The sequence below is a fragment of the Epinephelus fuscoguttatus genome, linkage group LG22 (genome assembly GCF_011397635.1).
Source record: "Epinephelus fuscoguttatus linkage group LG22, E.fuscoguttatus.final_Chr_v1".
Classification (NCBI taxonomy): Eukaryota; Metazoa; Chordata; class Actinopteri; order Perciformes; family Serranidae; genus Epinephelus; species Epinephelus fuscoguttatus.
In genome coordinates, this window is record NC_064773.1 from 7,671,614 (window position 1) to 7,687,963 (window position 16,350).

Below are 16,350 nucleotides of genomic sequence, written 5' to 3' on the forward strand. Positions count from 1 at the left end.
TAAACAAGTGTACGGTTAAATGCTCACAATAATGAATAATAGCATAATTAAATGTAAATATAGCATATTTTCCCGTGACAGTGTATTAATGATATAACACTATTCAACAACTAGGACGTTATAAAGATGGACTGGCACAGTTAGGTGGTGAAACAGCGACGCCCAGCGGTGAATGTGAGTAACTGCACCGAAAAGTTTCATTATTTCTTTTTAATTTATTATTATTATTATTATTATTATTATTATTATTATTGATATAAATTATATTAATAATAATACAAATTATTATGATTAAAAATGATTTGTGCAGCCCAGGGAATATCAATCAAACTATAGACTTCTTATAGACACTTCTTCCTACGCCTTTCTGTTTCTTTTGTTATTATGTTTGCTCAAAATCAAGTCATTCATTTCAACCTGTGTTGCTTCAATATATACTTTATTCCCCTATATACAATATTTCTTGTTGCTCTTGAGGGAAAATCAGTCAGACTGGTGTTGGTATAGTCATTTTGAGAGCGGCTTTTATTTGTGAATGAACTCCTCATTAATGTTTCACACTTCTCCATGAATGTCATCCAATAAAATATTAATTGGGACAAATAAGAAATTAGATGGATATAATGTGCTCTTTCTGATGATTTTATCATGATCATTAATATTTTATTTATATTATTTTTTATAAATATTATTATTATTATTATATATAATTATTATATTATTTGTATTTTATATTATCTTATATAATTTTAAAAAATATTTCTAATATTTTTAAATTACTGCCATATACACTTATTAAAATACTTTTAGTTTCTTTATTTGCTGCTTTATATAAATGCTGTTTGGTTTTTATATCTGCAGCTCAGAACATATCTTTTATCTGAGCAAAATTTAACACTCACAAAAGTCAATTTTATTGCAGAAAACACCCGCACATTAAAACCATTCCACGCACTCAACCCTTCATATATGTAGCCTCAACTCTACAAGATACTCATCTGAACTGCTGAGTCATTTTTTTTCCTATGTAGTGTTTTATTTATCCGTTAAACCTCTGGAATATTTCTACTCTAACAGTTGTGCACTGCTTAATAAGATGAGGAAATGAAAGCTGCTCTTTACTCCCAGTGTTGAGTTCCCTGTGTTGTCCTCTAGAGGGCGACGTTCAATTACAACTTCTCATGTCAGGCTGAAAACAAGACACTCAGAGGGAGGAGGTGTTTACACAAACATCACAGAGGAGGCTCAAGTCCAGGACGGAGATAGTTTAGAAATGCCATCAGCTCTTTGTAACAGGTGGTGGACTGTATATGTTTGGTTTCCCTCCTTTGTCCTCCTCCATTTATTTTTGGCTAGAAACAAACAGTGTGATGGTGCCTTTCTGTATGAAAAGCTCGTCATAACTTTTAGTTGAGGGAACACCTAGAAGATTTTTCTTTCAGCCACACACAGTGCAGTCTCATGTTTGTGCATCATTTTGAAAGAAAAAATGTCTTACAGATTATTTAACCCCCCCAAAAAATCAATTTACAACAACGTTTGTTACATGAAAGTAAGTTTTGCGCACATATTTCTTACAAAGATCAAAAGAGTAACTGCTTTAAACATTAGTCTTCAGACATGTATCCATTACTAATGATGCACCTGCTGTAAGAAAACAAAACTCTGTCAGAAAAACTGTTTTTAATGACAAACAAATTGACAGATTAGCCTTCACCTCACACACAGAGATGCACTGGATGATACGGGTGTTTATGAGTTTATTGTTTTATTGTCTCCACGCAGCGAAGCCCCCAAAGAAAAGAGAAAAATACAGAAAGTGGTTAAAGGAGAACTCGGGCGCCCAGATGTCATATTAATTATTACACTCAGCTATGACTGGAAAGCCCCTCGAGTAAAAGGAGCGCCTCTGGACGACCAGCAGCAGCAGCAGCAGCAGCAGCAGAGAGGGACAGAGTCCTCACAAAGCGCTAATTGGACTCTGGAAGAACACTGACAGGGCATGGATAGGTTTCAGAAAGCCGGGCGGTGGTGAAGGGGTGCAGGGGGAGGCTGAATAGAACCCACGCTTCTTTTCTAAACTCTCTTGCTGGGCCCAAAAAAGGGCGAGAGGGAGAGAAGGGGAGAGAGTAAGGGGGGAGGGAAAGAAAAGAAAGTATTGGTGGTGGAGGTGGGGGCAGTGGGTTGGGCTGGGAGGGGGGGGGCTCCTCAATGCAAGCTTGATTTTGAATGCCACATCTAACGCAGAAAAATTGCACAATTTATTACAATCCTCTCTTCAGGATGCGCATGCACAGGACGCACGCGCACAGAAATAAAGAAACAGAGGAGGGGAGGGGGCGTGGACAGGGTTTATTTGCACACACACACACACACACACACACACACACTGAAACTGGGTATACGCACGCACGGAATGACACAAACACCAACAGAGAAGAACGCCGTGCGTAAAAAAGTGAAACGCACAAGCTGAGAAACAATCTTAATTCTGGTTTCTCTCCGGATTACTGCACAAGTTTACATGCACCACACGTGCACGCGCAAACACACGCTCACACGGACAAATTGGTTTTATGTACGCGTGGAAAGAAACAAACAGGGATGGAGGAAAAACAACGCGTAAAAGTAAATAATTACGCACGAACTAAGATTTAAGAAAACCACGAATCTGATTTCTCTTCGTGTTATTACAGTTTAAGACACCGCACGTGCACGCACATATGGAGAAATCAAACACATGCACGCGTAGATAGAGTCAAACACAAATAGAGAGGAGAACCATGCGTAAAGTAAAAAATGCGCATAAACTGAGATTTAACAAAATCCTGAATCTGATTTCTCTTAGTGTTATTGCAGTTTCAGGCACCGCACACGCACGCGCAAACACAGAAATTGACGCGTGGAAAGACAAGACAACCAAACACAGAGAAGAACTCGCACGCGCAAACACGCACATTGAGACATTATTTGCACGCACGCGTGGAGACTCACGCAAACACGGATGAAGAACAACGCCATGCGGGAAAACTTAAAAAATACGCACAAAGTAAAAAAAATTACGCACAGTCAGAACAATACAATCTGGTTCCTCTCTGTCTTACTGCGCGTACACACACTGCACATGCACGCGCAAACACACGCACACGGAGGCAGATAGGGTAATACAGTTTGTCTTGGTTTTGTTCCGCGCTGAAAGACGTGTTTTATCATCCTGCACTTTCCAAAGCGACAACAATCGACAGAACACACCGCGTCCGCGCCACTGTAACCATACCGGGTGTATCCAATCACACACAAAGCCTCCTCCGAGCTGCTTCTTAGGGCCCCTCTGCTGATTTGCGCCCCACCGTTCCGCCTGTGCGCGGCTGATGATCTGCTCTAATCAAAGTGGAAAATTCGGCCTCTGATGCACAATGGCTCCTCAAATGAGCGGCATTCAGACGCGTCTGTACCGCGAACAATAAAACTAGACTGCGTTTGAGTTGAAACGACAGCGAGCCGCTGATTTACATGCAGAGCTCTCAGATAAAGTCCAGAGTGAGGGGCGTTATGCGAGCTGTAAATCTGGAGAGCTGTCTTTCAGCACCGCAGTTTGGTCCAGAGCTGCGAGAGAAAACAAAAGAATAACAAATATTTTACCTCTTAAACTGAATTATTTTATGAGTTATATTTTCCCCCGCATGTGTCTGAACATTTTAAAACCCTGTAACTCTGGAGATCCGGATAAAACTACATCTGTTCTCCCCGTTCTTTTCTTTAAAATAAGCAGACTGGATGTTGGATGTTTTTGGATTGTTTTAATGTCACCTGCTGACACTTTCGAAACATCACTGACAAATAAAAGTGCGTCAGTTCAGTGAAACACAAGAGAATGTCCTCACACTTAACTTTACAAGAAGGGACGTGACTTTACAGGACAGGCTGATTTTTCTTGACATCTGATCTCCAAAAATAAAGACAATAAAATGGAAAATGTATCTACTAAAAGTTGCAAAACAAAAATGATTTAAAAGAAAGCACGAACAAGTTGTTTTCCAGTATAACAGAACTTTAAGTATTTCCTGTTTGTGTCCTAAACGGGACTCTGAGTTGGAAACTTTCCTCTCGCTCAGCCACACACCTCTCTGACACCCGTAATAGATAGAAAGAAAAAAAAACCTCACCACTGACTGTTTGTTTAGTGCTTCAAGTGGCACGCGTCCGGCGCGCGCAACGCACCGGCACCGGGGCAGGAGCCCAAGGTGAATCCACGCGACCGGAGGGCGTGGCCAGTCCCCCATCCAAACGTATTGAAAAGCAGTGGCTTCTTTCCTCGAGGACTCAGAGCAGCTTTGAGGAGCGCGTGAGGCAGCAGCCCAGCGGACTGCCCCCACTGAAGCAAGTGCGCATCAAACGGCCCACACCACGTGAACGGCACGAGCGGGACGCACCGCCGCGAGACTTGGTGATTTCTTTATAAGTTTGTTCTTTTTTTAACTGGGAATGGACCTCACAGCCAAGATGGAAATTAACGTCAGCCAGCAGCAGCTGATGCCGCCCGCGTGTTTCTTTTCCGCCGCCGCGGCGGCGCAGAGCATCCAGCTGAGCCCGAGCGGCAGCAGCCAGGGCAGCGGGAAGTCTGTGTCCAAGCAGCCCAAGAGGCAGCGCTCCTCCTCCCCGGAGCTGCTGCGCTGCAAGCGGAGACTCAATTTCGCGGGTTTCGGCTACAGCCTCCCGCAGCAGCAGCCGCACGCGGTGGCCCGGAGAAACGAGAGGGAGAGGAACCGCGTCAAACTGGTCAACAACGGGTTCGCCACCCTGCGGGAGCACGTCCCCAACGGCGCCGCCAACAAGAAGATGAGCAAGGTGGAGACGCTGCGCTCAGCCGTGGAGTACATCCGCGCCCTGCAGCAGCTGCTGGATGAGCACGACGCGGTAAGCGCGGCGTTTCAGTCCGGCGTCCTGTCGCCTACCATGTCGCAGGGATACTCCGCTGACATGAACTCCATGGCAGGTTCACCGGTGTCCTCATACTCATCCGACGAGGGCTCCTACGATCCTCTCAGCCCGGAGGAGCAGGAGCTGCTGGACTTCACCAACTGGTTCTGAGCGTCTGTAAAAGGTAAGAATAAATGAATGATATCAGAGCAGACACCAAACATCCACCATAAAGACTCTGGACAGTGGTTTAACTTTTATTTTTCTTCTCTTCTCACAGGAATATGGATCAACTCAACTTTACTGTTGAAGTGCGCTTGGGATGGTCCCGGAGGAGGCTGGCTGTCCTCAAAAACCAGACGCACCGTATACGCGTTTTGGCCCCGCGTCCTTAACGCGTGGTCCTCCCAGACTGAGACAGACAGACAGACAGACAGACAGACACGGCCTTAACGTCCCTAAAAAACTTGGGGGAAAATCAGGCCGGAGATCAGCGCCAAAGGATTAAAGGAAGACGGGTCTCCTGACAGCGTGGGAATCCGAGCTTCTGTGCATCTGCCCATGATAAAAACCCTAAAGTGAATTCATGCTCTTCAGCAGCACATTAAAAACATTATTTAACACGTCGCTCTTCAACTATGCTAAATCCAATCACACACCACCAACCCTTTGGTAAACCTCTCAGACGTTTTAATTCAGAAAAAAAAATGCTTCCAAGTCGCGGATTTATTCTATAAAATTCTATATCAAACGCTTTTTTGAAATATATTAAGATATTTTTGTATGTAAGAGATTTATAGATGTTTTGTACACATCCTTTTTGTATATATTTTGTCTATATATTGCGAAGTTGCTTCTATACCTCCTGCCTATGTAGACGTGTAGTCTATTATTCTCTGGCTCTTCTGTTCCTGAGGTTCCCAGACGGAGTTTGACACTCCGACGTTTTTATCCTAGCACCGATGTGTCTTATTTAATAGCTCAAACCATGTTATTGCATTATTATGTCATGAAGTTCACGATGATCAAAAACTTATGCAGCTATTGTCCAAACAGAGCGCAATGGCTACGCATTGTCTCTCTTTACACTGCCAGCTCTATATTGTCTTCACATAAACAGATGTTGGAAAAAAAGAAGTCTTATAACCATATTTTCTACACTCTAGTCCAAGAATAAAATGATTTGCTACTGAAGTACTTTTCTGTCTTATTTTTGGGGGGTGTATTTAAAGGAGGGAGGGCACTATCACAGCTTTCAACATGTGGTTAGCAGTTAATTGGAGGAGAAGTAATGATGGAGCTGTAGAGACAAGAAGAAAAAAGACGAACAAGTTTTACGCACATTTTACGCACGATATATCTTCCTTCTAGTTTGTCTAAATTAACGACTTGTGGCTCTTTGCAATGTTTAGTCACATGTCACTCAGCCAAACTCTTAATGTCCAATATCTTTTGTAATATTGGAGATTATCTATAACAGAATCCATCCACTGCGCAAAAGGGCAAAGTGTAAATCTGTTGCCACATGTGCGTAAAATTTGAGCCACCGCTATGAAATCCTACTAACCCAGCAGCTGTAGGATACAAGCACTGATGAAATGCTTTTATCTCCTCAAAAATGGATCTTAAAGTGACCAAACCTCAGCAAAAATAATGATAATTTGGACTCGATGTCATGGACAGAGGCTGACGCAGCTTAAAACGGCGCGTTAACTGTTCCTCACGTTAAAAGGTTTTCGTGCGCACTTAGAGAAACCAACAAATTACAGCCTTCAAATGGAAATATTTTTTATCCAAAGTGAAATTTTGGGTCAAATAAATGTCTTCTACATCAGCAGATGGAGAGAAGGAGGGAGTGTCAGCGGGGATGGTCACACCGTGGCGATCACCAACAGATTCTGAGGTAGTAGCTTGTGTTTCTGCGAAACTAAGTTTGACAGGTAGGGCGGAGGCTGCAGCCGGACGCGTGTCTGCTTTAATGAGTGAATGGGCTGTGTATGGTGGTCGAGTGGAGACACAGAGCTGAATTGGCTGATGGCGTGTGCCCCCTGACAGCAGCATGCCGCCAGGCGCACAACAATCACCACCTGGGAAAGAGAGAGGGAGGGAAAAAATGAGTGTCTGGAAAAAAAAATTCTTTCAAGCTTTTCCCTGAGCTGATAATAAACTCAGAGGAATCATATTAAATTAAGAAATTCACACATTTAACAGACTAATAAAATACTTTAGCCACAAACAGAGACTGACTGCAAAACAAGGTCATTGTGCAAGATGCGCGTGCATCAGTTGTTTTCAAAGGAGGGTTCATGGACCACCAGGGGGCCATGAGAGGGGGCAGAGGGTGGGAATGAACAGGGCGGCAAGACAAGTAGTAAAGAACAAGTCGCAGTGGTGAACACTTGCAGTGAATACCATTTAATTTTGTTATTGTCTCCTTAAAATGCAGCGGCAAAAAGAATGACTGAATGTGGACACACTGAGACGTATCGCTGACATATTTATCCTTCTGAAAACATCACCTGTATTGTAAATGGATTAGTGTTTTAGCCCCAGTACACAGAATGAAACTGATGACTGTTTCTAAATTTCAACTGTTTTTTAAAATACACAACTTTCAGTGTCCACAATACACAACAGTTACATCTTATATTTGCAATGCAGTTATGTTCACACCAGGAACATGTGCAAACAGCAGTATATTGGGCCTGCATGTTCTATGATGATGACCTGACTTCCTTCTATATCTCGAACTCTTCTCATATACTTGAATATACCTCAGACTTTTACGTATAAAACAATGACACGAATCAGGCTTGTCACATGCAAAGCTTAGAGTCACACAGTCATGTTTCATTGTTCAACTTTATTTAGATAAATAAAGAAATGATTAAAGATGATTAAACATAATGAAAAATAATATACATTTAGTCAGTGGAACAGTTACAAACATACAGCTATAATTGTAAGCAATACAGCACACACTCACGCCTGTCACATGTGATGTAGCTCAACATGTAAACACTTGTATTTGGCTAAAGTTCATGCAAATGTGATGAAAAATATCACAGCTGACAAGCAAATGTCTTTCAGAGGCCCAACATATTTATTGTAGGAGAAAATGCAGCGTCAGAAATGACACAGATACAAAAATATTTATGGAAATACGAAACAGATACAGCACTGGAATCGTGCCGCAAATGAAGAAATGAGTTACAGGAAGTGAAAGAAAACGCATCAGCAGCAAACATGATGAAAACACAGGCGGTCGTTGACACACAGACCCTGAAAACAAATGCAAAAATAAAATGCTGCATATCGAGGGAACACAACAGAAGCTCTCCAGGCATCGATGGGGAGCCTCAAGAAGAACAGTTTTCAGGTTTGTCTGTGTCTGTATTTGCTGTTAATGATTTGTTTCTGCAGCACGTTTCTGTTGTATTTGTTTGGGATCTTCACGTCTTTTTTGAATGAGCATCGTGCCAGAAGCCACGGACCACTTTTCCTAATGGAAATGTTTTGGGCCGTTGTAGCACTTTCGCCTTTGTCGACCACCGAGCACTTCCGTGTTCAGCTCCTAAACTATTACAATGTAGATTACGTTCTTCGCTGAAACTTAAACACGAAGAAACATCTTTACTCCGACTCAGCAGGAGATTCTTACGCAGCTCTTTGAACAGGAATTTACTGTCTAAACTGAGGCTGATGATTTTGGTGGCAACCTAGGAGAGATTTTGTTGTTTCTCCAACTGACTCGGACTCACTCCAAAGTCGTCGAAATCGAGTGCTTGGGCAGTGACTTACAGTGTCAGACACTGAAGAAAAATGCTGTCCTTAAACATTGGCATGATACGCGGAACAAGAACGAACGTTAAGGCAACAAAAGTCCGGAGTAGGGCGGATGGATGGGTCTAAAGTCAAACCCTATTCTTTTTTCCTCAACCTAACCATGTGTGTTAGTTGTTGGAGGAAAAAACACTGATTTTGTGTCGCTGTAAAGATGTAGTGTGTTTATTTTGAAAGAGACTGTATGTAAATGTTAAATTTCCTGTGAAAACAAAAGTGTATTTTGAAAGACAATGTATGCAACAGGCAGCACTTGACACGGTGTCCCAGAACATCAACAACCAGCACACACAGGGTACCTTGCACATCATACCCGGACGTGGATATTCATGACCAAACATTGATATATGACGAGGTCGGTGTGAGAATGTGTTTCTTTCTATTAATCAGTGTGCAAAACACCTGCACATCTTTCTAGGCCAGGTGCTGTAACCATAATCACTGCCTAAATATTACGTAGTAGAAATAGTGCAGTGTTTCAAGCCAGAAACAGAGGTGCTTCCTCACTGCAAACAGCTACATATGGTCAAATTTTGCCTGCACTGTTGCCAAGATCATGACCAAAATGTGAGGAAATGCTGATCATGCAACAAGTTAGCAACAACAGTATGTAACTACAAAGTTTGGATAATGTTCAAGACTTTGGAGTTAAAACCATTGATCGAGTCATCCTTAAAGGGAAATTTCGGTTTATTTCAACCTGTCTCCTATCGTCCTAAATTTGTTTCAAGTGACTAGTGACATAGAAATAATAGTTAGCATGTTAGCCATTAGCCTAGATACAGCCGAGGCGCATAGTAGCGTCAGACCTGTTAAAACGTAAGTGAACGGGCAACCTTCAAGTGCAAAGTTAGTCCACTAAACAAGCGTTTTTTCCACAAAGGCCGCCTCATATCGTTAGGATAAATGTCAGAGAACATATAGAAAACGACATGTAAACGTGTTGTCTTACCTTACCGGTGTGCTGCCATGTTTGTTTACCATCTAGCTCTGCTTTCCAAAGCGCGGCCGAAATCTCGCGAGAACAAGCAGCGATTTCATACCATGCCTGAAATTTGCGAGAACAAGCAGCAACAGCTGGAAAGCAGAACCGGACAGTAGCCTGAAAAGTTCATTCATTTATTTTATGAAAGATTTATAGAATAATGGCTGACTTTTTGCCAGACTTGGACTTTGTGGAGGAGGAATTTGATTTTGCAGAGTTTGATGGCCGCCCTTATTTATTTGAGCCAGAATACACTGACGAAGAGCTTCGTGAAATTGAAGAACAGAGGAGGAGAGAGAGAGAGAGAGGTGCAACAGGTAGAGGACGAGAGAAGAGGAATGGCTGCTGCAAGGCTGCGTAGCTCTGGAGATTGGTGGTGTACCTGTGAATGCTGTGCCCCAGTGCCCACAGAAGAGGAATGCCTCTGTTGCAAGGAATGGGACCAGTTGCAGCCTTATTTTCAAGGTCTGGATGTGACCGAGGACGAGACACCTCCACCTGGAGTAGTATCCAGCTGGGCTTTATCTAGAGCTGGCAAGATATATTTCGCCCGTGCTTTGGAAAGCAGAGCTAAATGGTAAACAAACATGGCAGCACACCGGTAAGGTAAGACAACACGTTTACATGTGGTTTTCTATATGTTCTCTGACATTTATCCTAACGATATGAGGCGGTCTTTGTGGGAAAAAACGCTTGTTTAGTGGACTAACTTTGCACTTGAAGGTTGCCCGTTCACTTACGTTTTAACAGGTCTGACGCTACTATGCACCCCGGCTCTATCTAGGCTAACGGCTAACATGCTAACGATTATTTTTATGTCACTAGTCACGACAAAACAAATTTAGGACGATAGGAGACAGGTTGAAATAAACCGAAGTTTCCCTTTAAGGAATTACAGGCAAAAATGATTTCTTTACCTGTCTGCAACAGATTATAACAGACAAAAATCACCTGTATAGGCTCCTTAAAGATCACAGTGAAATAAGGAAGACATGACAGCTGATGGACGAAAAGGTAAAAGTAGTGAAGGATACTGAAGATTGCAACTAACGATTAAATTTGCAATTATTTTCTTCATCAACTGAATCGTGTAGTCTACAAAATGTCAAATAATTGTGCAAAATGCCCGTTATAATTCCCCACAGCCCACGATTATATTTTCAAATCACTTTCCTGTGTTGTTTTATTCAACCAACAACTGAAAAACAAAAGATATTCAGTTTACCATCAAGTGTGGAAAAGAAAAGCTTAAATCTTTAAGGCTGAGAAGTTGAGACCAGCAAAAGTTTGTCATTATGACTTAAACAATTAGGACAATGATTATATATTTGCCACTGAATGCAAAAGTAGTGGAGGAGACTCTCATAAACTCCAGAGTTGAACATGTAAATCTAAAGAGGACTTCAAAGCAGGTTTAACATGAGGTTGTAGTCTTGTCTGTTGCAGGGTTTTTTTTACATGATGACATATGCTGCGTACAGGACGTCCCTGATCTAACAGCTCTGCTTTGCTGCCTGTCAGAGTCCATTATGTTTCCCTCTGTGGCGGCCTGTCAAGCGTGTACGAGCCGCAGGAGAGCACGGCCATATCTAATTGGCAAAGCCGAGGCAAAACAATGGCTCAAACTATATTAGTTGAATATCTCATTGAATATCAGTCATCAGTGCTGATTAAGTTGGATAGAGGAGGACAAACAGTCTGAGCGGCTCGAATATCGTTTCTTTTTCACTGCAGAACAATAAGCAGTTGTTGCATCAGAACATTTACATGAACATCGCCTCTGAGACAGTTTGTGGAGGGAGTCTGGGAGTTTTACTCTAATAGTTCTGTTTAAGACTTTGTACGTGATAAATGATCAGTGTCTACTGCTGCAGAACATTTCAGGACCATAGACAGCACTAAACAGCTCTATGAAATGTCATGTTGCAGAAACAATAGAGGCCTGTTTAACATCGCCTTTCCTTCTCGGGTTTCTATACACGTCTCTTATTATCCAATGAATGAATGAATGAATATATTAAACTGAGTGGACCTTGAACTAATGTATAATGAGAAATCTGGACCCCCAAATCTGGACTGGAAAAGTTGGGAGCCACTGGTATAACGGAAGCTACAGCAGGAAAATCCTAAAGTGCAACACACACCGCTGCCATACGCTGCGCGTCAAAACGCCCGCCTCCATTATATTCTATGAACAAACCCATACTGGAGCCAGCTGACGTGCCACCCCGCTCTGCTTTAGCCCGCTGCTCTATTTCCAGCACGGCCGGTGCTGCGAGAAAAGCCTTTTATGTACGTCTCGGCTGCTGTAGTATCAACTCCAGTTGCTTCAAATTTTTAATAAGGCCCTGTTTAGACGACAACGGTTTCTCTAAAAATGGAAAAGTCTGACCGTTGCGTTTTAAAAAACTTCTGCGTTTATATGACAACGTTATTGAAGCGATAACACAGAGCCGCAAAATCTACTGGAAATGCTGTAGTATGCACGCCAGGCCAGTGGGTGGCAGTGTAAATTTGCAAAGCAACACGCATGGCGTCATGCTGTGGTGTTGCAAACCAAAGCAAAGAAGACACAATGGCGAAAGCATGCACAGATAACTTTGTCTGGATGGACGACGAGGTGGAGTTGGAGTGGTCGACTTTCTCGCGCATGCCTAGTGACTGGAACCGTAATGCGCATGTGTGAAAAGTCTCCGTTTTCAGAGGAACTGCATATTGCAAGTTTACATGACAACGGAGACGCTGCTGTTTCCAAAAAGTTGCACTCTGGAACCCGTTTTCAAAACGCACCCAAAACGCTGCTGTCGTGTAAACGATCGGCCAAAACGCAACTAAAGTTTACCATTTTCAGTTGAAATCGTTGTCGTATAAACGGGGCCAAAGACGATTTTGATAAGAAACTCACCTGTGAAATCCAAGTTGTTGTTGCCTTAAAGTTTTTCATCTTCTTCTTCCGTTACTAGCAGTTGGCAACCGCTGGCAACTAGTGTAGGTACAGCCACCTAGTGGGCTGGGGTAGGAGATACACTTTAGTGTTGAAGGTGCCACTGCGCGCCGCTGCCAATGTATGTTGGGGGGCACACTTGACGGCCACAGCGCCGCGCTGGCGGCAGTGTATGTTGCACTTAAGAAGCTTCCAAGAAAAGTTTCTTGGAAAGAAAGCTCTCTTGGGACCCGGGGAGATGCGCAAGCTCACCTGCAGGCATATGGTACGTGTCAGAGGGAGGAGACAAAAGTTTCGCACTCCAGCTTTAAGACCAGGTTTGTTTAATACAATTGATATTTGACAATTGAAAAAATAATTTCTTGTGCTTGCTAAATTCTGCCTAAAACAGCTTCTTGGCAGTAGTTACTGGGAACACTGGGCTCAACACAAGAAGGAGTGCATTAAACTGCTAATGTTAGCATGACCAGCTAATTAGCTTGCAATAACCTGGCACTACTTCCAAAGCTGACGGATATCCCACAAGCTAATTGTAGTATTTTAAGAGAAACAGGTCGTGTTAGAAAAATACCTAGAACATCCACCCTGCAAGAGCCAAGATGGAGGAACTGAGTTTGGTGAAGATAAGGAAAATGTAAAGCGCTAGCCAAACACATCAGTCGGTCCACATCCTCAAAGATCAGCACTGACAAGACGGACTGGTGTTTGCACAAACTGGTGAATCACTCAGATTTATGCTGCATTCACACAATGTCAATAAATCTCACCATTTTAAGTGCTCGTGTGCCTAGGATCATGAATGGGTGACAAGTTGTCAGTACAGTACTGATAATAGTGGTGGCAGTGATGCTGATACCTGAGCCACACAGTGCAGTGACTGAGGTCAGAGGTTGCTGGAGTCGTTGAGAGGGTTGGCGATGACTGACTTGTGAATGAGCATGAAGAGCGGCAGGTAGGCCAGGAAGTCCAGCAGGTCCAGGGGAGGCATGTGCTGCAGCTCCAGTCTGATCGCAGCCTCCTGCTCCAGATGGATTCCCCCGGCCTTCAGCTCCAGAAGCAGCTGCTCTGCGCTGATGAAGCCCTGCTGAGCTCCAGCGTCTCCTCGCTGCTCCTCCAGGAGGAACAGGAACAGTTGCTACATAACAATAATAATATTTGACATTAAAAACAAGGTAAAGTGGCTGTCAGCTCTGAGCACAGTTGTGAGTGTGCGCTCATGTGTGTGTGTGTGTGTGTGTGTGTGTGTGTGTGTGTTATTGTGTGTGACTCTCAGGGTAGCCTCAGATTACCTCAACCTGTTTCTAGTCTTGTTTGAGTGCACCTGTTTGCACAGTTAATGCAGTCAAGGTGATAATTGTTGGGGGAGGGGAGGGAGGGTTTGGGGAATAATCCTTTCTGGCAATTAGCCCATTCTCATGTTCCTCCTGCCTTTCAGTTGCTCAGTACTTCCTCGTATGAATGAGGGCCGGGCCTGGCTGTGAGCGGCCAGCTGGTAGGCTAGTCCCGGTCCATCTGAGATGAGCTGTGTGTCTCAGGCTGATTACAGGGCTGGGCGGAGTGGACGGCATGTTCACTGCTGGGCACTTTAATGAGATTAGGGCCTTGCTAATCTATGAAAAGGGAAAAGCACCCCTGTCTTTCTCTCTCTGGCTTGCTTCCCTCATTTCTATGCATGAGGGCTGAGTGTCTTTCATTAAAAAAAAGCTAGCTTTACAAAGCATGCTTTGGAATTGCTCTTCAAAGTGTTTACCAGTATTTATTTCATTATAATTATACCCGTGGAGCCATGAAAGAGAGGCAGGGACGCTGTTTGTGGCATGAATGTGACTCATGTGAGAGTTAATCTGATGTTGCGTGGAGGTAATCAAGTGCACCTTGTGAAAACAGATTCAAGAGTATGAACATGTGGTGGGCAGTTATTTGCTGCGCACACAAGCCAGCAGAAGTGCAGAAGAATTTAGGGAAGTGCAAACCTTTGCTTTGAAGAGCCTCACTTCTAATGAGCGGAGGTCCATGTTGGTGATCAATGATCGCATGAAGTCACTGCAGGAACAGAGAGAAATGAGTTGGTGAAAGTTCATTCAGAAAAAGAACATATGAGCTCAGTTTTGAAGTAAGGACTCCACTGATTAAAGGGATAGTGCACCCAAAAATGAAAATTCAGCCATTATCTACTCACCCATATGCCGACGGAGGCCCTGGTGAAGTTTTAGAGTCCTCACATCCCTTGCGGAGTTCGGCAGGGGGAGCAGCTAGCACACCTAATGGCAGACGGCGCCCCAGACTAACGTCCAAGAACACAAAATTGAATCCACAAAATATCTCCAACATGCTCATCCGTAGTGATCCAAGTGTCCTGAAGCCCCGACATAAAAAGTTGTTTGGAAAAACGTCATATGAACTCTGTTTTTAGCCTCACTGTAGCCTGTAGCTCTGACTGCTTCTCTGTGCTCCACGCTCACGTGTGCGCGCTTGCGCAAGATCAGCGAAAGCATTAGCTTTGCTTACCCGTGTTTACATCACGTGACACGTGCACCGCAGGGAGCGACAGGAGTAACCACAGCAGCTAAAAGATAATTTGCACTACAGTCTTTTAGCAAAGGACAGCCCAACATGTCTGAAGACTTTGAAATTGAGGAGGAACAGCATTTCTTTGTTGAGCCGTATTTGTTCGAGCCCGAGTATACGGACGTGGAACTCAGGCTACTGGATGAAGCAGCCGCCGCAGCTCATGAGCCTAACCCTCAGCCAGCCGCAGAATACCGGAGTCGAGCACTGGAAACCTGGTGGTGTAGTTGTTTCAAATGCAAAGCAATGCCAACGGATGAGGAAAGTCTTTGCTGCTCAGACTGGGAATTGGCGATGCCTGCACTTGAGAATCTGGACATCAGTACTGACGAGACTGCTGCTCTTCAGAGACCGTGCATCACCGATCACCCTGAGCGCGCACACGTGAGCACAGAGCACAGAGAAGCAGTCAGAGCTACAGGCTACAGTGAGGCTAAAAACAGAGTTCATATGACGTTTTTCCAAACAACTTTTTATGTCGGGGCTTCAGGACACTTGGATCACTGTGGATGAGCAGTATGGAGATATTTTGTGGTTTCAATTTTGTGCTCTTGGACGTTAGTCTGGGGCGCCGTCAGCCATTAGGTGTGCTAGCTGCTCCCCCCGCCGATCTCCCCAAGGGATGTGAGGACTCTAAAACTTCACCTGAGCCTCCGTTGGCATATGGATGAGTAGATAATGGCTGAATTTTCATTTTTGGGTGCACTATCCCTTTAAGTGTCGTGTGTTCATAAAGTTGGGGAAAGAAAGAGATTAAATCAAGAATAGAGATATCATGACTCCTGGGCCTTGTTCAAACTGCCAGCCCAAACCTTTTTGATTGCATATTCAGATTGTTTCCAGATTAATTTTTGAAAGTCTGAACAGCAAAACAAAAACACACAAAATGTGATTTCTGCACATTGGATCCAAAACAGTCATTGCAGGTTACTGACTCCACGTTGTTACCACAGCAACCCATGCTGATAGGTTGGTGCTGTCTGGACGCACAAATCTGATCTGATCACTTGCAAATAACAGAGTGGACAGTCTGTCTTAAAAGCCTCATTTAAGAAACACATCTGATTTGCCTGCAGTCTAAACGTAGCCT

At 43.6% G+C, this 16,350-nt stretch overlaps 2 protein-coding genes across 5 annotated transcripts in view; one reads left to right on the top strand and one right to left on the bottom strand.

Moving 5' to 3' along the window:
* Positions 1 to 104: 104 nt before the first annotated feature.
* Positions 105 to 6,114, top strand: ascl1a (achaete-scute family bHLH transcription factor 1a). Its single transcript, XM_049566918.1, has 2 exons — positions 105 to 5,104; positions 5,201 to 6,114. Exon 1 carries the CDS (start codon positions 4,486 to 4,488, stop codon positions 5,089 to 5,091), a length of 606 nt encoding a protein of 201 aa, XP_049422875.1. The 5' UTR covers positions 105 to 4,485; the 3' UTR covers positions 5,092 to 5,104; positions 5,201 to 6,114.
* A 143-nt stretch (positions 6,115 to 6,257) lies between these two features.
* The window catches only part of LOC125882878 (uncharacterized), a 93,233-nt gene continuing 83,140 nt past the window's right edge, over positions 6,258 to 16,350 (bottom strand). For 2 of the 4 annotated variants that reach the window (XM_049566825.1, XM_049566824.1), the window contains exons 14-16: positions 14,666 to 14,735; positions 13,549 to 13,827; positions 6,258 to 7,007 (exon numbers count right to left, since the gene is read on the bottom strand). In XM_049566825.1, coding sequence (XP_049422782.1) covers positions 13,576 to 13,827; positions 14,666 to 14,735 — 322 coding nt within the window. In that variant the 3' untranslated portion in view covers positions 6,258 to 7,007; positions 13,549 to 13,575. Of the gene's footprint in view, positions 7,008 to 13,548; positions 13,828 to 14,665; positions 14,736 to 16,350 lie in introns of those variants that run through there. The other 2 variants (XR_007448419.1, XR_007448418.1) reach the window with 2 other exon arrangements.